Source organism: Lepidothrix coronata, unplaced genomic scaffold, assembly GCF_001604755.1.
Source record: "Lepidothrix coronata isolate B3197 unplaced genomic scaffold, Lepidothrix_coronata-1.0 Scaffold4, whole genome shotgun sequence".
Taxonomy (NCBI): Eukaryota; Metazoa; Chordata; class Aves; order Passeriformes; family Pipridae; genus Lepidothrix; species Lepidothrix coronata.
This window is the reverse complement of record NW_016690184.1, coordinates 4,675,057-4,697,053: the sequence shown is the minus strand read 5'-3', so window position 1 is coordinate 4,697,053 and position 21,997 is coordinate 4,675,057. Positions and strand designations below refer to the sequence as shown.

General features: G+C 37.2%; 1 protein-coding gene across 1 annotated transcript; it reads right to left on the bottom strand.

The window, feature by feature from the left end:
- Positions 1-447: 447 nt before the first annotated feature.
- On the bottom strand, positions 448-20,876 carry DDX43 (DEAD-box helicase 43). Its single transcript, XM_017823943.1, has 16 exons — positions 20,540-20,876; positions 19,949-20,004; positions 19,436-19,565; positions 18,000-18,107; positions 17,386-17,467; positions 15,620-15,776; positions 15,416-15,534; positions 15,013-15,123; positions 13,020-13,161; positions 9,406-9,506; positions 8,573-8,660; positions 6,949-7,076; positions 6,251-6,360; positions 5,371-5,509; positions 4,515-4,602; positions 448-1,181 (listed from the first exon to the last, which is right to left on the bottom strand). Exons 1-16 carry the CDS (start codon positions 20,874-20,876, stop codon positions 1,080-1,082), a joined length of 1,998 nt encoding a protein of 665 aa, XP_017679432.1. The 3' UTR covers positions 448-1,079.
- Between the last annotated feature and the right edge of the window lie 1,121 nt (positions 20,877-21,997).

Here is a 21,997-nt window from a genome sequence, read left to right as displayed (position 1 = left end):
AAATACCTGTTAGGGAAAAAAATTATATTTCCTACTACTAAAATTATGCAGGTGAGATATACACAGCATTTGGGAACTGCTGAGCTGCAAGTAAATACATACTTTGCGTCTCCTTAAAGAAGCCATGGCAAGTCTGTATTTTTAGCCTACTTTTTGAAGGCAAAATAACCTAGTGGCTTAAATAATGCCCAGATTTCACCTCAATTTTGAGCAAATAAAGAGGCAAGACCAAAAGAACATTTATAGAATAATTTTATTAAAATATTTTCATTTCAGTAAATTCAGTTTATTAGTTTACTCATATGACACACAAACACAAGTTCAGACCAAGCATCAAATGAAGGAATAACTTCTTCCCATATAAATTCCAAAGAGAGAAAATATGCCCCATTATCTGTAGGAATCTGTGTGACAGAAACTGTAAATGTAAAATTTGAATCAACTTTATCTGAAGGAAATAAAAGCTGACCTTCAAGTGTATTTGTTGCTCCATGACTTTGTTAACATTGCTCTAGTAAACTCTGGTTTTCTTTAAACTGGAATATTACATCCATGAAAATAAGAGTACAAGCTGTTTGCTTCCCATTTAACCACAAACATGGACTTCTTGTCATGCTCTCCTCCATCAGAAGAAAATGCAGACCTCTAAAAAACCCCTAGAAAGTCTTAACAAAAATGACTTTTAATCTTAAGTTTTAAAGAAAACTTGCTTCAGCGAACATAAGTTACTACAAAGAGAGCAGTTTTCAAATAACTAAGTTATCCTTAGAAATACTTCTTTGTGCCAGTGGCAGATGCAGCATATCAAGGCAAAGGCATAGTATTTTGAAGCTACACTGACAAACATTGCTTACAATGACTAATTCAGTTCTCTGAAAGTAAAAGGAAAATTATCTTTTACATTCTTATATATCGATACTGCATTTAACTAAATCCTCCTCGAAACTAAATTAAATGGTTTATTTAAATGGAACAGGTACAGAAAACAACCAAATGACAAATTAAACTTATAAATTCAAGCCCAGAGATGCTAACATTAACTATAATCACTTTGTTTCAGTAGCTTCAAGGGATTACAGTTATTTTGAGAGCTTTCTCCATGGTCTTTGTATATCTTTTTCTTTTCTGGTTTGAAATTGTTTGTACCTTTCTGCCATTGCAATAAGCTGGTCAGGAACTACCTGATTAAGAAAGCAGCAGAAAAACAAGGTCAGTTTTAAATAAAGCTAAAATTTTAGACTCTGCTTTATAAAAATACTATTGATCACTTATCTGGCTTCTGTCACTTTGCAGATTCTTTTCTGTAGAGATGCATAGAGAAATCTTTTTACATAAAATTGTACTGAAATATACCAAAAAATCATAGTGTCTCTGGATTTTCAATTATATATCTCTGCTTGTATGACCATATCTGATGACAACGTATAACCAGCTAATTACAACACTGCATTTCAGGGAGAAGTTTATCTTTCAGTGATAATGAACAGCTGGTAAAAACATTCAGTGCCACTAAAAGGTGATACCATACTATATACATCTATTTGAATGTTGATATTTTAAATTCTTTATGGAAGTTTTAAGAGACTCTAAAGAGAAACTTTGGGACTTCAAAGTGTTGCCATAGGAACAGTTCTCATGTGCGTATAACAAAGCTAAAAGACAAGAAAAGGAGAAAGCAGTCAGTTCTCCCATCACTGGGAGGTCGCAAGAGCACCTTAGTAAGATCCTTAGTGCTTTTTAGCGTGTTTGTAATTATATGGAAAAGAAGGTGAATAGTATCATCAACAAACTGTCACCTTAGAGTTACTCACGTTCATAAGGACTAAAGCCTGGTGTGAAAGATTACAAACAGACTTATTAGGCTGAGCGACAGTGACCACTGAATGAAAAAACCCATAGGCCATTCTTTTGCTCATGGGAACAAAGGCAGTGTCCAACAAGCCTCCTAAAACCAGGTCAGGCACAATGCTGACATTAATGCGATGTGTATTGCAAGAAGCATTATGGGTGACTGTAAGGTCCAGAGAGGTCTTGGATCATGAACCTATCAAAGCCAGTCTGCTTCAACAATCCGTGACAGCACGTAGCCATGCAGCAGGTGGAACTCGCCCAGCCCAGAATCAGTGTCCTGATTAGAGCAAAGAGCAGCGTGTGAACGTGGTATTAGTGTGAGTGCTCAGTCTGTGTGATTTGTCCCTCTGCCAGTGGCACAAATACAGTGCAAACAGTACAGTGCAAACAAATGTCAATACTTTTTACGTCTTCCTAAAAATGCCTAGACCTGACGATGCTTGGACAGGAAAAAAATGCAGCCAGGACAAAGGGTCTGGTGGAGCAGGAAGATATATTCCTCTAGTTCCCATTTCTTTTGTCAGGCCTTATAATTCAGCAATGCTTGCCATTTGCTATCAGCAACTTTTTCTTGAGCTGGCATGAGGGACAGCTCGCTAGTATATATTTTATGTGGTGAATTGCTCTCACTGGTAGACAGCTGCCCTGGCTGTCAGGAGTCTACAGAACATGATGCCTCTGGAACAGTCTGTTCTGCCTAAGTTTTAGAACATTATGTAAAAATAAAAGTGAAAAATGATGCACCTCCAGCTCAAAGTCACTACAAACTTATATCATTGGAGATAGAAGTAATGAGACAAAGTTAGTTTTTAGTTGAAACACTGAATGATTTTCTTCCACAGTATCAGATCCTCTCCTACAGCTTGAAGCGTAATTTATTCCAACTAAAATTGCAACAATTTCTTCCAAGAGTGGTTTTCGAGCAGGCAAGGGTGGGAAGAAGCAAGGATATGGGAACATAAAAATCTCAGTGAGGTAATATCCAGCTTCTAGTGGTTTGTTGGAATTTTTACATGGACAATCTGTGTATCTGCTACACATATAAGTCAGACAGGGTAGTTCAAGTGAGAAACAGAAAAGCATAAGGATTCCATAATTTATACGGAACACTTTGCTTGGTATTACAGAGATTACTATTTTTTCACCTGTTTCCCTAATAAATCTGTCCATGCTTCCTGATAAGCTTTTATATATAAAAGATCCCTGCAGCACGATACAGATACCTTTCTGTGGTACCTGTTTTTCTTTATATATTCTATATATTCAAAATCATGGAGAACATATGGCTAACAAATACAGTTTAGCTCTTTTGAAATTGAAGGATTCTGAACCTTCAGACCATGTTTTCAGTTGCTCTTTTTCCTTTTTACATGATGCTTTAAGACTGAAATAATGGTATTTTCATTGTCACGAGAAAAAAACCAAAAAACCAACAACCATCTTGTCTGTATGGATACTTCCCTAGCAGATGAAAGTAAGTTTGAGAATAATGCTGCAACTAAAAGTAACCCTTGAAAGCAAGGACTGTTCCCAGTTGAATTATCACACATCAAAAAACCCCCCCCACAAACCAGCTTGGGAACTTCACAATCTGCAGCTGGAGTCAAGGCTTGGAAGGTAGTGGTTGATGCAGAATACAAACCAAGGCACCTCTAATTTCCATTTAAGTAGCTTCAAAGCATCATTACTGGTTTCACCTCTTACATTTTCTGAATAAAAATAAAACAAAACCCCAAAAAAACCCACCTCAACCATAAACCTCAAATCTGCAACTTTAGAAATTATTAAGTGACAACTGTTATTTTTTTTTCCTTTTCCTCCCTCAAAAGCATCTTACTAGGTTTGCAATAAAGTGACATAACATCTTTCAAAGAAGAGTTGTAAGCCAGAAGATTCAGGTGAAGCTCTAACCCAGGCTTTAAAGTTTGAGTAAGAATGTCCACAGTAACAACCGCAAGTTCCAGGTAAAAGCCATTTAGTTTGTACTAATGCTCCCATCCATCCAAACAAAAAAAAACAACCAAACAAAATTTCAACTCAAGACAGGGCATGAACTGGGGATTTACTATAAATCAGGCAAAATACTGTTTCTTGTTACAGCAAGAAACAGCAGTACAATTGTCTCTGGTTTCTCAGATATGGTGTCAAGAAAAAAATACATTTCCTTAAAGAAAGAAATCACACTCCAGTCCTATTTCCCATACTATTTATAAGCATCAGTAAGAAAGACAGCTTGGAAAAGTACATGCAGGTACCAGAACTGTTAGATATAATAAACATATAGATAGTTGAGCTTCTTCTGATATAAATATTGTTAATATTTACACTGTTAAACAAGAACATTGGTACATGCATCCAGAAGTGAAATACAAATGGAATAAAACAGACCCTATTATTCTTCTGCAGACCTCAATGTGTGCCTATGTTAGTTACTTTTTCTTTGGACACGGAACGCTTTGCTTAAAGTTCACAGTTCTTTTCTGAGAATCATCTGTAAGGTAAAATACTTCTAAGGCTATCCAGGACAAGAGAGACTTCAATATCCATTTTTTTTCCCCGAGACACTAGAAACATTCACCAAGAAAGGTCTAAATAGGCTTCATGACCTGCTTCAGGTGTTAATCTAGAACCACTATAAATCTTAGCCAGTAATATATTCTTACTTGGTTTGTTCTTTCCAGAATTTCAATCAGCTCAGAAGCAAACTTCCAATCATTCTTCGTGACCAGCGTTACTGCCTCCCCAGTGCGTCTAGACAAGGAATGAAGTAACTGTTGATCTTCAAAACAACTGTTGTCAGGTTTTTTCTACTGACCTATGCACTAATAAACTGTACTACAGGCAATATTACTGAGCTGGCAGATAAAAGTGACTTGAATATTTACTATGCACATGACAGAGAGCAAGTTTTCAGGAAGATCAGAATACAGCAAATTCTCCTGAAATGGAGCAAAGGCACAACTACTTCAGACTTTTAGATAATGAACCCAGCATAAAGATAACGTATTTAAGTATGAAGAGACAGACATTCGTATCATGATTAAAATAAACACATACATGAGAAAAATCACACTTGTACCAACCTAGAAATGCAGCATCCAGAAGTGCTAAAACCAAACTACACCACCATGATAGACTGAAGACTTTGAATTTATAGATGTTTTTCCCCTAATATACTGTCTAGAAAATTAAACAACTTAGCGGTTCATAAAGAGATAAACAAAAAAGCGACATTTCAGAATATCTATGCAGACATTGTTTTGAATTGTAACTCTTCCTCACATTTAAATCAGCTTTCAAACATCATTCAATAAGAGAAAAGTGTAAAACTTAGTTCAGTTAAATTAAAGGTAAACAATTTAAAAAGAAGGTAGTATGTTTCTAAACCATCCTTTGATAGACCAAAGTCTTAACTTCCTCACCCCACATCACTTGTAGCTCTAGAATTTGACAAGAATGCAGTGCATAAAACATAACAAAACATTGATAACACATTACTATTTTCTGGTAAACACTTACCCTGCTCTTCCAGTACGACCTACTCTGTGAACATATTCTTCAATGTTGCGAGGGAAATCGAAGTTAAAAACATGAGTAATATCATGCACATCAAGGCCACGGGATGCTAAGTCAGTAGCTACCAATATTTTAACTTTGCCTAAAATAAGTACAACAGAAAAAGAATGGGAATTTATGGAATAAACAGAAAACATAATCCAGCCTATTGCTTTTAATGCGCTTATTATTCTTAACACATAAAGGAAAATATATTCATTGTATGTCACACGGAGCTAGCTCTCAAGGTGGTAAGTAAGCACTCAGAATGTCGTTTTACTATTATTTGCATTTCACAAGTAGAACAGCAGGGTGCAAAAGTAAGAAGCATGCCTCCTTATATGATATAATAGAGCCTGTGAAAAGAACAGAAACTTCAACCACTATATTCTCAACTAACACTCTTGTCACAGAACTAGTCTTTTATTAGCAAGTGTTCACATAACTCCAAAGTATAACCCTACTGACATAATCTGGAGCAGAACTGTTTCACTGAAAGTACCCTCATCTGACACTTAAATTTTTACCATTCTGTAGACTAACACAATACTGACTTTTCCAGAGATGTCAATAACATCTCTGGAAATATTTATAATAATATAATAATATTTATAATGTTAATTATAAATTATTAAACTCTTAGACATTCCAAATTTTATTGAAGAGCAATCTCTTTTGTTTTCTGCTTTTTTGTTTGTCAAATTAATACACATAATTCAGAGCTCTTTAACATTTTAATTTTTATGGTACTAAAGAGACACAGCACTTACAAATAGACAAGCATCTGAACACAACAACCTTCAAAAGCCTGCCTAAACAAACCAGTACTTCAGTACAAACTCACCTTTCTTGAAGTCATCTAAAGCCTGTTCTCGATCACACTGTTCCCTGTTACCGTGAAGTGACTGTACCGGAATTCCTTGGATACCAAAGTCGCTTGCTAAGTCATCAGCTCTAGGATGAAATAAAGCAGTGGTTCTCAAAAAAAAAAGAAAAAAGAAAATAGTGCAGTATCTAGATTTAGATCAAAAAGATAACGTGACAACAAAAGCTAACTGTGTGCCTAAGGACAAAACCATACCTAGGTCAGCTGACATTTATTATAAAACAGTATGAAAGCAAGACTATTTCCCACAGAAATGTTTACCCTTATTTATATATAAAAGAAATATTAGATTACTTTTGCATTGTTCACTCAAAAAGTTCAGGTATGGTACAATTACCACCCCCCACCAATCAGGTCTTGTATGCATCAGCTGCGTATGAAAGTAAACAGGACATTGCATTCATGTATCCCCAAGAATCTTAACATATAACTTTAACTCTATGTGAAACTGAGACTTGCCACCAAAACTAATGATGCTAAAAAATATACAGTCAGTATGAAGGAATAAATAAATAAAAATAGTACTACTACCAGCACATTGTGGACAAGAGCTCCTACACTTGGTAATTATTATGTGAACTAAGAAACTCCTAAGTATTTTTGTTAGGGAAAAATAAAAAAAAGAACAGATGTGATACTGGGAAGTGATTACATACGTAAGCTTTTTTCCCACAAAAATGATGACCTTATCTTTTGGCTTCATAGACTCAATGAAGCCATACATGAAAGCTCTCTTTTCCTCCTCAGCGATAACGACAACTCTTTGTTCTACTGTATTTACTGCCTGTCAAACAGTAAAAAGGTACGTTAAGTAGAAACAGACTAGAACAATATTTTATCTGTTAATTCCCATATTACAAAACTAATAATAAGATACCATGAAAAACTATTTTAAACAAAAAGTATGTATCAGTTTGGAGTTCAAACAATGGAGATTTCTGGTTTCCTGCTTGCTTTAGGAAAATATTAAAATTTATCTTTAAGCAGTTTGCCAAACCATGTATCTGAAGAGGTTCAAAGGGTACAGATTAGTGAAGTGAAATAAATAATTCTAGTAGTAGTGAAAATCAGATTGAAGTTCTTTAATTTGAGTATATTTTATGTTTATCCAAAGCAAGTCGGAACAGCATCAGTCTTACCTGAAACTACAAGCCTTTTGAAGAAGATTCTGTAAATCTATCTGAAATTATTAGTTCTAATTATTCCAACAATAGTTCATTAATAAAATCTTTACTCCATCCTATCTGAAGGTTACCACAGAATGTATAAGCTATACCACGAGTAGTATAAAGGTGTAGACATTCTCACAGCATAGTATCATGTTTTTGTGGCAAGAGTTGAAGAATCAATCAAATACACCAAGATTCTCTTTCTGCATTGGAACTCTTCCCCCCAGATATCACCTCTTCAATTAAGAGAAGCCCCCGTAAAAGGAGATGAATGAATTAGATAAGAGAGCTACAACAGCAGCTGATGTCTTTAAAATTCGTCTTCTGTCTTTGACAGAGATATGCCCTTTGATAAAAGTGTAGTTCTGAACAGAATAGATGAAAAGCACATTTTCCCTCCATTTCTACCTAAACGTGTACTGGATACTAAGTTTCCTCATTTGCCATCACTAAAAAAAGTGGAACTGAAAAGGAGAATTTCCCAAGATCTCGGGAACTACTGTTCTGGTAAATTCTGCTGGTATTGAAGCCAACTATATGTAGCTGCACAACAATGACAAGTGTGCAACTACACCCACATTTTAGAAGTTTTGGACTTTAAAGACAGTTCTTACTCTAACACATACTTCCCGCTCCAGACAAGTGCCTTCCAGGAGTTTGGTATAGAGCTCCCACTCCCTTTGAGAAAGAAACAGTTAGGAAATACAGGTTCAGATAAGGATCTGTATGCATTAGAAGGAAGGCCTTCAGAAAGAAAACTAAGTAAGGTACAAGAACTTGATGAACAGAAGTGAAGGCTGCAAAAATAAGGGTTCATGCAAAAACACTTGGTAAAGCAAAGTACAACAAACATTCAATGTGATTGATACTTGTTGCTTTCATGTCTTCTACTGAAGAGCTAAGACACCAAGATGATGTTACAGAAACATAAAGAATAAAGCTCTTTTATACTTCCTAAATTTTTAGTTGTTTCTAAACTTTTAAAGAAACTTTAAAATGCATGATTTTAAAAGTTACATGCATTTACTTACATATAGTTACAAGCAAAAATTTTCCTAGTTTAACTGTAGGTTTACAAAAGCAAGGAAAAAAAACCAACAGGAAAACTTACTGCTAAGTCAAGAGTGCCAACATATACAATCATGGGATTTTTCAAGTAGGATTTTGCTAGGCGACGAACACCATCAGGCCAAGTAGCACTAAACAGGAAGTGAAGAGGAAAACAGACGTCAGAATAGTGTGCAAAATCTTCTCCAATTCATTAGTTTCACCAATTTCTTTTTTTTCTTTCTTATACATCAGTGAAACACTTAGGCATGCAATTACAATGGTGAGCTTACATAATATTTAGAACTAATCTTAAGCTAAGAGTGAACAGCACTCAAGCTTGAAAGACAACTTTTTTGGTTAAAGGTAAACACAACAGTCATGGAGCCTTTCTAATGAAGCCTAAGGTGAGTTTAGTAGTTCAACAACACCTAATAAGCAAGTTTCTAGTCAGTTTTCTCTCTAAAACCATAGCTCCAATGCAAAATACAGTAACAAAAATTATTGTTGGGATATTGTTAAGTTCCCAAAAGCTGCACAACTTCAAAATTAATCCAAGTACAGACTAGCACAGACACTGATCAGAAGGTCAGGAAACACATTTGGTCCCAGATGGAGAAGTGGAAGTTGGCACTTCAAACTGATATGGCAAATTCTAGCACTCCCAGGATACCTTCCTTACAGTTGAAGAAGATTCACTTCTGATGTCAAACATCAGAAAAGGCAGTATAAAATGGAAAAAAAAATAGTGAAATGACTCATTAGGACTGACTAGACAGAATTAGAAAGTAAACTACTAAAAGTTTTAATGAACTGACACCTTTGTTTTGAAATTAAGTTGTTCAATAGCCTTATGTTTACAGTGTTCAAGTACTGAGCACTATTATGTTTAGATACCTCGTCATAACAGTTTGTCTGTCAGGCCGCACATCTATTAGGATCTTCATTATCTGAGGTTCAAATCCCATGTCCAACATTCTGTCAGCCTCATCTAAAACCTGCTCAGAAACAAGGTGATTTATTCTGCCTGGTTCCTTAGATAAGGTTTTCAGCAAGACATTACACAGCAGATGATTTTAATGGCAACAGTTTTAATTGCAGAATCCACTCCATAACTTAGGGTAAAACCTGTTCAACTTCTGTTTTACCTCTTCAATTTCTTTGACACTTTTTCTCTGAGTAATACAAATGAAATAGGAAATCCACAGCATCTTTAAAAGCACAAACTCAATGAAGATAAAACAATCATTTCTTTTAACAGTAATTTGCTGGATGCCTAAAACTAAGCACAGAATTAAAAAAAAAAACAACAAAAATCATAACTAACCAAACCCAGAGGGAGACAACCCTCACCATACACTTTCAATAAGAAATTTTTGGTAATTTAAAGGGGAAATCTCATTTCTATCTCATCAGAGATCTCATACAGGATCAAAATATGTTATCAATTTAGTTCCTCATTAGAAGTAGGAAAAAAGCCAGAGCATACATTCTGCCTCACACTAGGACAACACTCTGCAGAACTCCCAGAGCTCAAGCTTGTTTCATCTGGTATAAAAAACAAGAAAAGTACAAGCGAGCTGGAGGACTGAATACAACTCTTTGGAACTTATTTTTTTTCTAATATACAAGCATCCTTGTGAATTATTTCAGTTTCATACAAATGAAGAAGACTGGCATCTAAGACTCATTTATCTCCTTTGATTTACACCAACTCTAGTTGAAAATTAAAGTTATATGAATTGTGCTTTTAAGTATTGACATTTTCTAGTCACTTATGTGGAAACAGAAGACTTTGATGATAATCCCTTTCTACTCTCCCAATTTTGCTATTCCATTATTTTCTGATATTTTTATATAAAAGGTTTTTAGTACATTATTTATGTAAATCTCTGAAATAATAACAAATCATCAACCGAGAGACAGAAGACAAGAATTCTATTTCTTGATTTAAGTCTCTTTACTTTCAGAGGGTTCATAGAGATTTCATTAACCACATGGATTCTAATACAATGGCAAGGCTGAAACATCACTAATTTTATATACAGAGTTAGCTACCATGTCCTTTTCAGCAGTAGAAGCCTTCTGTGCTATTAAGCACACTGGTACTTTGCTGGAAAGGGAAAAGAAAGCACCTAAGTATGTCTGTTAGATGGATCAGAGTAGCTGAAGTTTACTTTCCTTATTTCAGATAGCTGTCTAATAAAGATGAAAGGCTGTAATAAATAAATAGTTAGTAGCAGTAATTTTTTCAAATGTCTCATAGCCAGGTTCTGTTTTACAAGCTGGATGTCTCCCAAATAACACAATCTTAGGTTTCTTATTATCTACACTATTTACTTGTTTGTTAATATTGTTCACTTCAGTTCTATTTCTTAGCAAGAAATTCTTACAAGCCAGTTCTTCATGTGAAAATTATTTTCTTTCCTCTGTTTTCAATTAAGTTAGTGGTAAGTTTTACATTATTTTTTTTTTTGTATTTGAAGAATAAAAGGACTACTCCAATCTACCTTCTATATCCTACTTCATGAATTATATATATTTTTATTATACTCTTTCTCCTAAACGCTTCCTGATTATTCAAGCACAATTCCAATTTCCTTACTTCTGCTTTATGAGACTAAGTTCCTAAGAAATAAGCACTCAGACTACTGATGAATGAATATTGATTACACTGAACACAGCAAAACACAAAGCAATCTTCAAGTGACATGTATTGTAAACAATCAAAAGGCTGCTGTTTTTCATGATTTCAGAAGTAAGACTGGGAAATTCTATTTTGAATAAATGGCTTCCTAAAAATCTGAACCAAGACTGCAATCAACCTGATGGTTCTGTCAGGCAAGAAGAGAACTTCCTACCTCCAATTCAGCTTGTATACAGTATCTATTTAGACATAATTAACAGTTTGGTTTTTTGTTTTTTCTGAGGGTTTTTTTTTTTGGTGGGGCTTCTTTTGTTTGGTTGCTTTTTCTTTAACAAGTAAATGTATCCCAGTATTTGATCTTGGAAGTCCTTTGGGAAGCAATTGTATCATACTAGCAAGTAATAGTCAGTGCACTTTGGGAGCCTTCACAAGCCTCATCTTTAAATGAAAACTGTAAACAAAGCTCTTCAATAAAGAATGTTCTTCATCCAAGCTGTTAAAGTTGAAATCTAATTCCCCTTTGTTTTCTCTGAAATAAGGCTGCAAGATTAAATTATATGTTGGCTGAAAACTGACAATGAAGCTCTGCAAACAGAAATTATCTTATATATTAAACAGTACAAGAAGCTACAAGGAAAAACATGGTAACATTAAAAAAGATGGAATTTTGGATGTCAAACTTTTCACATGATACCTAAAGAAGTACAGCATTTCCATAAACTCTGAGGCATGAGACATTAACCATATCATATAACAAGATCCTTGCATTGGTTTCAATCTTCTGAAAACATTTAACTGCTCGTGGTACAACAATAAATGTCTTTCCTTCTGCTTTACATCATCCTATTTTTCAATTTGATAGTTAATTCTTTTTAGCTATATCGTACTATAGCATATCCTGCACATACTGAATCATCTCATTTTAGTTCATTACACATTGCTTTACAAAGCAGTGTGTACTTGTAGTATGATCATACTTCACCTTGGCAAAAAGATTATTAATGATCCTATAGTTCTCAGGTTTTCAGGCCTATTTTCCTCCTGCTGAGCATTTACATGTTACTCTTCCACAAGAGGCTACTGTCTTGTCTTCCAACAATAATATTTTTTTCCAGATGGTCAAATTTCTAATAATGCTATAACACTGCTGGCCTGGCCAGTAAGCTCACAACTATTACCTAGAATTGGAGATAACTTGCTACAGCATAGTAGTATTTAACTCTCAGAGGGGAATGGACAGAAAGCAGGGCCAAATTGTCAAAAGAGGCAACAACTCACCAGTTAAACGGAGAAGTTAGAAATAATTTGAATAAATTGAAGTATTTTACAAATAGAAATGGTTTTATGTGTCCAGCACAGCAAAAGGCAAGAATGAAATGAAGACATACGGATTCATACATGTTTACACAGCTATTTTTCCACTGAGATCAAAAGAAAGCCAGTTCCCTGACATTTAAAGATCCTTGTGTGATTCTGTTGTTTACTGCACAAGTTCTAATAAGAACCTGAGTCACGATTAACCTTTAAAAAGAAAAGGAAAAGACAACTTCAGAAAGGCATTTCATCCGTTAGTAACTAATCCTGACAAAACAAACTTTAGAACACCAAACATTACCGAAATAACAATTTAGCATCTTTAAAATGCGTACTGTACTAGAAGGCTATTTTGTTTTTTCTAGAGAACATTGCAGAATATCTGCAATGCAATTATGGCTAAGTATGAATCATTCCTCTGACACCAATGTCAATGTTAAGTTCTAATTAAGACTTTAGAACTTTAAAGAAAACTCCGTTAAAGCTTAAGTTCAAACTGAGTTGACCATTTTCCAACTGGTGCATTACTCATTCCATATCAGCTACTTGCCAAGTATGTTATGCTCTTCAAATTTATGAAGTTGTTCATTTGAAGATCATTCAGTCTGCCTGGAGTAGCAATAACAATATCCACACCTTTGGTAACCACGTTTATCTGTCCCTTTCGGTCCCCACCGCCATATATGCAAATACTGTAAAATAAAATGTTTTAGAAGTAATTTATTAAGTCTCAACTAAAATCAATACTTTTCATATAAATGCCAACATATTGCTTCATTTTAAAAAGTACTACCTGGTTCTAACAAGAGGAAGGAATACAGTAAGTGTGACTCACAGTCACAATAATTAATGAAATTAGCACTGAATGACACTCCCTCAACAGTTCACCAATACTCTTCTGCTGAAACTGCAGTGAAAACAATCATTAAAGGAATGAAGACAGCTATTAAGCTTGAGTATGTTTTGGGTTGTTGTGAGATACTGGATCCGAATCTCACTGAATTATTGATATGGGTTGGAACCAACTCACTGTGAGTGTGTGTGGGGAAGGGCTGGGCCTAGACCTGCAGGTACATGGTAAGGTCTGCCTTATCTCTTAAGGCCTGCTGAGAGCACATAGCCAGCAGCTAAGAGGGCTGGGTCCCTGAGAGCTCATGGCAGAGCTGAAGGCTTTGTAGCCGAGCTGTCAGTCAAGGCAGACCTGCCTGGTAGCCCACCCACAGCACACCCCTGCAGCCTGTGACTGCTACAGCACAGCTCACTCTGGCCTGAAGGCACTGACTGAATGTCCTGCCTGGGAGGGAAAACTGAACTCTATAAAGAGTCCATGTGTGCTCTCGCTCTCTCTCTCTCTCTCTTTACTCCTGCAGCCTGCACCATGTGAATCATTGAATTTTGTCAATAACCATTTTTTCTTTCCTCTCTCCTTCTCTCTTTCTTTACCCTTTTAATCTGTTTTCTTCTTTTACTCTTTTCCTTCTCTTGTGGGTAACTTAAAACCAATGAATTGTGTTTTACTAAAACACAGTGGTATACTGTTTGCAGTGGGTGTTTTCTGTGAACTGAGTTTTTGTGGTGGGTGTTTTAGCAAAATGGTTGTATTTTACTCCCCAGAAAAACTTTTGCCAAAATACCATATTTTTCTCACTAAATTAAAAGAACTTCTCTTAGAGAACACCGTGTGACTCTTTCTCCGGATGCGAATTCGAGGTTAAAACAAACCAAAAGGCTTTTAAAAAGTCTCAAACAAAATGTAACTGTGCTGGGCAGCTTATGGTTTCAAATCTGGAGTGTAACAGTTGTTCTGAAAATATTTACACAAAAAACAGATGAAGGTGCATGAAAGGATTTTCTAAACAGTACAATCAAAAGTCAGATGTTTTGGTGTTAAGTGAAGATAAGACTTATTCCAAATGCTATACAAAGTTAACTAGATACACTAGAGAGTTAGGCTGTTACTCAGAAGAAACACAAAAAGGCTAAAGAAATGGACTGATGGAAATCCCACAAAGGTTAAACAAAAACAAGGATGGAACTATCCCATGACTGAGGGCCACTATGCTAGAAGATGGCTTTGCAGAGAAGACCTGGGTGGGCAAGAAACTAAACATTATTCAACAGTGTAACCCCACAGAAAAGAAAGCCAGCTGTATACTATGGAGAAGGTAGCCAGCAGAACTCATGGCTAGAGTTCGTTATTCCCCTTTATCCAGTACTTGTGACATCACACTTCAAGCACAATATCCAGTTTTAGTACCCTCTGCCTCTATTACAAGACAAGCATATTCATTCTGGAACAAGTCCAGCAGGCAGCTACCAAGATGGTCAAGAAGATGTACATGACATGACAAGCAATGCATGACATGAGAAACTGGTAACCACGCTTGTTCATCCTGAAGAGGAGAAGGATCAGGGAGATCCTACTGCTGTCTACAACGCAATTATTTTACTAAGTGAATTAAGTTACAAGTGGTAGGACAAAAAAACAAAACAAAACAACTTACAAAAAACCCACTTAACAAGCAAGTGAGAAACAAGCTTACCTTTTAATTCCTTTGTATGCATACTTCGAACACTCTGCCTCCACTTGAAGTGCCAATTCTCGAGTGGGAGCAAGGACTAACATTCCTGGCCCCTCACGCTGATCTTTGCATCTACAAACAAAGCACATATAGAATGTGGATATATAAGGATAGGCAAAGTCCATCACATCTGACATCAAACATTTATATACTGTCCCAAACTTCCTCAGTACACTGCTGCTAGCAGAATCTATGACAAATTTGACAATTTGAATCTATGACAAATTTGGGACTTATTCCATCAGGTTTATATTTTTTTCCAGTTTATGATTTTTATTTCTTTACTAGAAAATCATCGCATAGGGGGTGGGTGTGGGGAGAAGTATATGCAGCTAAACAAGTCAGACATTTGAGCAGTCCTTACATTGGTTGTGAAGTCAAGTGAATGAATCCAGGCATTAGGTATGCTAATGTCTTCCCAGTACCAGTCTGTGCTATACCAATAAGATCAATTCCCTGGAGTATGATTGGCCATGCCTGTGACTAACATGAAATAAAAAATACTCAAATGTACTTTTTACTTTTCTCTTAAGCTTCAGTTGAAAAGTCATCAAAATTGAAGACATACCTGAATTGGTGTAGGCTTTTGAAAACCAACTTTTCTTATATTAGCCATAATATCAGGATAGTGCTCAAATGCATCTTCAAATTTACAAACAGGATTGGGAATGCAGCGCTTTTCACCTTCTTTTAAGTCATCACAAGTTATATTATTATTTTCTTTTCTGTATAGAATTAAAGCAGTGCAATTTCTTTAAAGTCTCATAATCTGAAAAAGTAGAGCTAACACAAAAGATTGCCCTTCTTAACTTTTTTTAAATTCCTGGAACAACAAAAACCAATTTCAGGCTCTTGAATGGGTGAATTATTCTTCTAATTCTTAAGAAAGTCTTACTATACAAACACTTCTCCTGCAGGCATCAATTACCACTCTTTCTTAAGAATGACTAATTTGAAGTTACATATGGCTATTAACATGAACTGTAGTCCTGCCATATCAGACTACAAGTATACTCTATTACAAACTAAGTAACTGTGATGAGTTTTTAAACCTAAAGACAACCCAGAACTCAGAGGAATGGATTGGCCGCCTTAGTCAGAATCCTATATTCCGACAAAAACCTTCCCCAGATATTTGTAGAGCAGCTCCCTGGATACTCTGCAGAATACAAACAGAACAATTTAGGAAAAAAGTGATCAGCAAGATAAGCTCAAAAAAAAACCCCAAACAAAACAAAACCCAATACAAATAAAAAACTACATTTAAAACTGATCTTCCAAGGCTCCCCCCAATTAAGAGACATTAATATGCATAAACATATTAATTTCAGTCTTGTACTCTTCTGCAGATTCCATTCAGTAACAAGTTTTTTCTTCAAGTGGGGTGTAACCTAGGAAAAGAATGGGCAATTCAACTTCCCCTCATGATTATGGAATTAGTTTTTTTCAATTACTGTCTTTTTTTCCTTAAAGCAAACAGACTGGATGAAACAGAAAAAATATTCCTTTAGCACACAAGTGCTATTCCTCAATATATGTTCTGAACCTATGGAACAATGTTCTTTAATTCTGACTAGCTCTAACAATAACATATACATATACTTTAAGTATCAGTTCCACGCTTTGCTCCCTGTGGCAGTTTCTCTGGCATGCAAGAAAAAAAAAAAGACACCTTGCAAAAAGGAAAGTAGTAAAAAGTTAACACTTCAATAATGTTCACCAACTTCATCAGAACTACTGAAAAGGGTTGAAACTATTACCAAGGCCTGAACTCAATCACTTGAAACAGATGATCTGTTTTCCTTGCAAAGTACTGATGGAGGTTGTTGGATCAAAGTGAATGGATACAGTCAACTGAAACATGTACTAACCAGGATGTACTTGTAAAGACAAGATAGAAAGAAAGGAAGACAACAGTAATAGAAGTTGGAATTTTGTTTTGAAGATGGTATTTGACTAAAATACATCTGGTAAAAATGGCAGCCAAGAGGTATTAAACATGGGAATAATCCTATTTGGAAGGACCTAGAAAATATGAACATGTTGTCTCCGTGAGAGGCAAAGAAACAGTCAAAAGCCAAGTGAAATGTCTTGAGATTTTTCTGTTCTGAAATTTAACTAGATCAAACACTTTTAGAGAAGCAGATAATACCTAATTTTCCAAGCAACTAATAGTAACTCATCTGCTAGTTACTGTTTCATTCCAAGAAAGACTTCTTAAGAAGATCCCAACATTAATGCTTCTGTCTCAGCATTTCATCTCCTACTTTCTAGGCTTTATACCTTAAAAGCAATTTTTGCCAAGCAGATGATTCCCTAAAGAAATGATCTTACCGCCACAGTTTCACTTCTTCTTGTGACATAGATGCGGTCCTTGATGATTCTTTGTAGAAGTTTTTCTCAATTGGAGGCAAGTCTTCAACAATCAGAAAAATGAACTTGAATCAGCAAGAAGTAATATAGATTCAGTGCTAAAGCTTAAGATGGAAATTCCCAAACCCCGACAGTGCCTTAAGCTAGGAGACTAGTTAAGTGATAAAGACTATTGTTCCTCATATAAAAGATGAAGGTTGAGACAAACACTTCAGTATCTGCAAAAGAGCCATCTCCGCACATTTCAAGTTCTAAAATAGTTTCTACTAACACGTATAGTCTAATATTTAACAATTCTCAGATTTTTTTTTCTGTGGCCACATATCAAATAACATTATTTTCAAGGGGTGAAGTCAAAATGCCAATTGAGTAGCAGGTTTAAGTCTTCCACGACAATTACAGTGTTCTCCACGACCATACTGAGAAGTGCTAAAATGATCACTTCACTGCAAATGCTTAACTAGTTTGGACAGTGAAAGATTCAGTTATCTCAAAGCAAGAATTAAAAACATGTAAGCATTCAACAGATTTATCACATAAAGACAAGTATCACACAATCAAAATTTATAACTAACCTGCCCACTTCATAGCTTCATATTTGGCTCTGTTTTCTCGAAGAGAGTCCCAGTTAATCACTGATTTCTTTGGGTTATTTTCAGGCTTGAAGGTGTCTAAGATTTTTCCTGCAAAGTTAGTACCAAAATGATGCTGTTTGATGGAATCTGATGCAGTGTGTGGGAGAAATCTCTCCCCTTATTTTCTTTTTCTATAGTAAGTCCTCATATATTTTGAATAGGCATGAAATATATAACTACAAAATTGTTTCCTAGGTCTCTGCCCTGAAATATTGCTCAAACCTGTACAAATTCAGTTCTGATAAAAAAAGGGAAACATTTCAACCTCTTTAGCTACTTAAATAACGTAACAACAGGTTTTGAAATGCTGCTCCTCCAGCTATAAATAAGCCTTGTTGTGCAGCAGGCTTTTGAAAAACTTCTGAATCCGGTAGATGATATGCAGACAGAAAGCTTTAAGAGCTACAAGAGCAAAGTTTACTTCAAAAACATCCAACACCACCACAATAAAGTCTGAGTCTTGTTATATTCTGTACTTCTTTGATGAAGCAAGTCAGAAAGTAAGGTTTTACACTGAAGATATGAATGGCAACACAACCATGTGGAAAATTAGTGGAAAAGCAGGAAATACAGGGAAAACACAGTCACACATACTAAGGAAGTCTTAACTATTTCTACTCTTGAAACATACTCATCCACCTTCTGAGGCACTTCTAAAAACAAAACAGAGAACTACCCCATTCCTTATTCTAATGCTGGAATACAGTCCTTGGATAACTTCTCCCTCATCAGTTCCTCAGATCAACAACTATGGATGGTGTTTGGCTGTGCAAAAATTGTTGGGAACACATACACGACATACCAATAATATAAGCAGCGTCTCAACAAAATAATTACTTATATATCCATATAACAGACAAAGTTAACACAAGAAAACCCAGTAAAGCCAGGCATGAAGTGCAACATCAAATCTTAAACATGAACTTCCCATGAAAGTAGTAAGATGTCAGCACTGCCCATGCTATGATCAGCACTTTACAGACTACCATTACAAATGTTTATTGAATTTTAGTACCCCACAGATACTACATTAAAGCTTACACTAGAACCAATACAGGTATTTTGAAGGAATCAGATTGATAATGCAAGAAACCAAGTGGTATAACATTCTGCATCCATTAAAATTGTTGAAAACATACAGGAACAGATTTTCATAGAAGCCTGGCATTTGGGGTGAGAGGAGGGGAAAACTGACCATAGCTGAGAAAGATGGATGTCTAGGTATTTCTGTTTTAAGGAGGTATGCCTCTGCCCCAGAAAAAGGTAAAAGTTAATTCACTTCGTAAAATACTAATAATATAAAAACATCCACCAAACTACAAAATATATGGACAGACAATCCATAGTATTTTTCCCCCCAAAACCACATTTCTTGCCTTTCTCAGTCCAAGCTCTGTTGTTCTGGCCAGAACTTGTAACAGCATTGTCAATCAACATCTTGGCTTTGTTTTGCACATCAAGACTGCCAAAAATCTTTACTTCAGCTCCATAGGTTCCTCTTGTAACCTGTGTTCACAAAACATTACTGAGTTTTTTTAATACTGCAAAGACTATATAAGAACATATACTGAAACAAGTATTTTACCCTTTTTTACCACAAATTTAAATTCTCCTCCCAAGAAAAGGCCCCTTATTCCCTTTTCTAAAAGAAAAGGAAATAAATGCATACTTAAGGAAAAAAAACCAAACTAATAACCTTTTCCTATTTTCACGTACCATTCAAATTGCACTCTCAATTCCACTTCCTTTTTACCAATTCTTGTAAAACAGTGGAATTATTAAGCTACTGAAACACCCTTCAGCTTCCTGCAATAACTGGTTTACATGGAAACAAAACCAAGTATGTTCCCAACAGAGCCCAGGTCTTGATGACACATAGCACAAGGTACCTTTATCCTGGAACCTGAAGAATCCTCAAGTTCTTTAATTTTAGTTCCGCCCCTACCTGTTATAAAGATACACATCAGGCATTACAGAGATTTAGGACAAACTGCCAAAAATTACACATTAAGTATTTTGGTTGTGACCAAAACCCAAGACCTTTATAGGTGCATGAATCTACAGAGAAAAGAACTTTTGACACCAAACTGATGGAATATGTAGGTAACTTTTTCTGTCAGTTTAACCAAACACGAGGTGTTTGTGTAGGAGAAGGCTCCTCAGTTGAAGAGATGGAGCAGTTAAACTAACTCAAAAGACTGCCACCCATCCTCCATATGACCAGAGAGTGGCTTCAGCCCACTTGCAGACTGCTGGTCACGAGAAACAGACGTCAAACCAACTACTCTAGGGAGAAAAAGTTTCCCTGGTGCTTGGGAGAAACCCTGCAAAAGCATCCTGCCGTGGGTGGGGCCCTTCCACGACTGGAGCTACGGAAGGCAGGCGTGCCCTCCCTCGGGACACAGAGGTGCTCTCCTCCTCCCCACTCCCTGACGGCAGCGGCCCAAGCACCCGGGGCGCAGGGGCGTACTCGTCATTACCTATGAGAGCCCCGACCAGGGCGCTGTCGAGGTGGAAGCACAGGGGCGCCTCGGTGCCCCGAGCCCGGCCGGCGGCATCTCGGGGCCTCCATTGCCGCGCCGCCCACCCCGGGCCGCCGGAACCCTCACCACCTCCCGGCTCCCACTCCTCCCCTGCGGGGCCGCCCGCGCCCCTCCCCCGCCGCCCGCAGCCCCTCCGTCCCCCGTCGCCCTCGGTGGGGGCGCGGCCCCGCGGAGGGGTGCCCGACGAGCGGCACTGTCGGCCGGCGGCAGCGGCGGCCCACGGCAGGCGGGGCTCAGCCCGCTCTTCCTCGGGGCTCGAGTCCCAGTCGGACATGGCGACCACCCCCCGCCCTACGCCGCTCACGCGGCGGGATTTGGCGCGCCTCAGCCGCGGGGCGCGCTGATTGGCCCGGGGCGGGCCGCTAAGCTGTGATTGGCTGGCTCCGCGCGGGTGGGCGGGTCTATGGCCGTCCCTCAATTTCTTCAGGGAGTCACAAAATCACGGGATCAATCAAGTTGGAAAAGTCGTCTGTGATCGTCGAGTCCAACCTGTGACAGAACACCACCATGTTAACTAGACTATGACACTAAGTGCTATGAACGGTCTTTCCTTAAACATCTGCAGGGACGGTGACTCCACCACCTCCCTGGGCAGCCTATTCCAATGTCTAATCAGTTGTTTTTTAGGCAGGGTCCTCTACCTCTATTGTACGGAGCTGAACAGGAACATTTAGCTCTGTGTCTTTAAGGATGCACATCACTGCCTGTGCCTGGCATGGCAATGTGCTGAGTAACCCAACAGGAAAGACTTCTCACTGCAGTCTTCTGACCCTTCCCTACTATCTCTGCACACACGAAGCAAGGCTGCCTCATTTAACACAAGAAGAGCATGCATACATTTACCTTTTTTCCTGACCTGTGTTTATTCTTAAGGAGAGCTTGCTAGTGTTCACATAACCTGTGGGTACAAATGGACATGGAAATCTCCTTTCTGGCAACTGCATCTTTAAATTTCAGTATCTAAGGTTCCATTCAGCAGAGAGGCAGGAGATCACCTGTACTTGGAGGTGTCTGGCTCTGATTTTGAAGCTTCCGTAGAGGCAGTAACTTCACTACAGCACGGACTCTCTATATTTAGTATTTTATACTCAATTAATGAAGGTTGTCTTCAGCAGGGCTGTGGGAAGAGCACACTGGGGAAAGAATATGTGTCGTGAACGATTGTTTTAGATTTGGTGCAGTAACATTCTAGAGCAACTTTCATGGCTGAATGCAGAAGAAAGGGCTTCACTTAGGCCTCAGGTTAAACTGAAGTGCCTTCCATGAGGAATCCTGCTCCCTGCACAGGCCCCTGATTGCTAATCTTGAATCAATTGCCATTTTTCTAACAGGGAAGGCAATAATAACTTCCACACTCATTTTCATAGAGGTGCTGCAACATTAAGTAAACTTTGC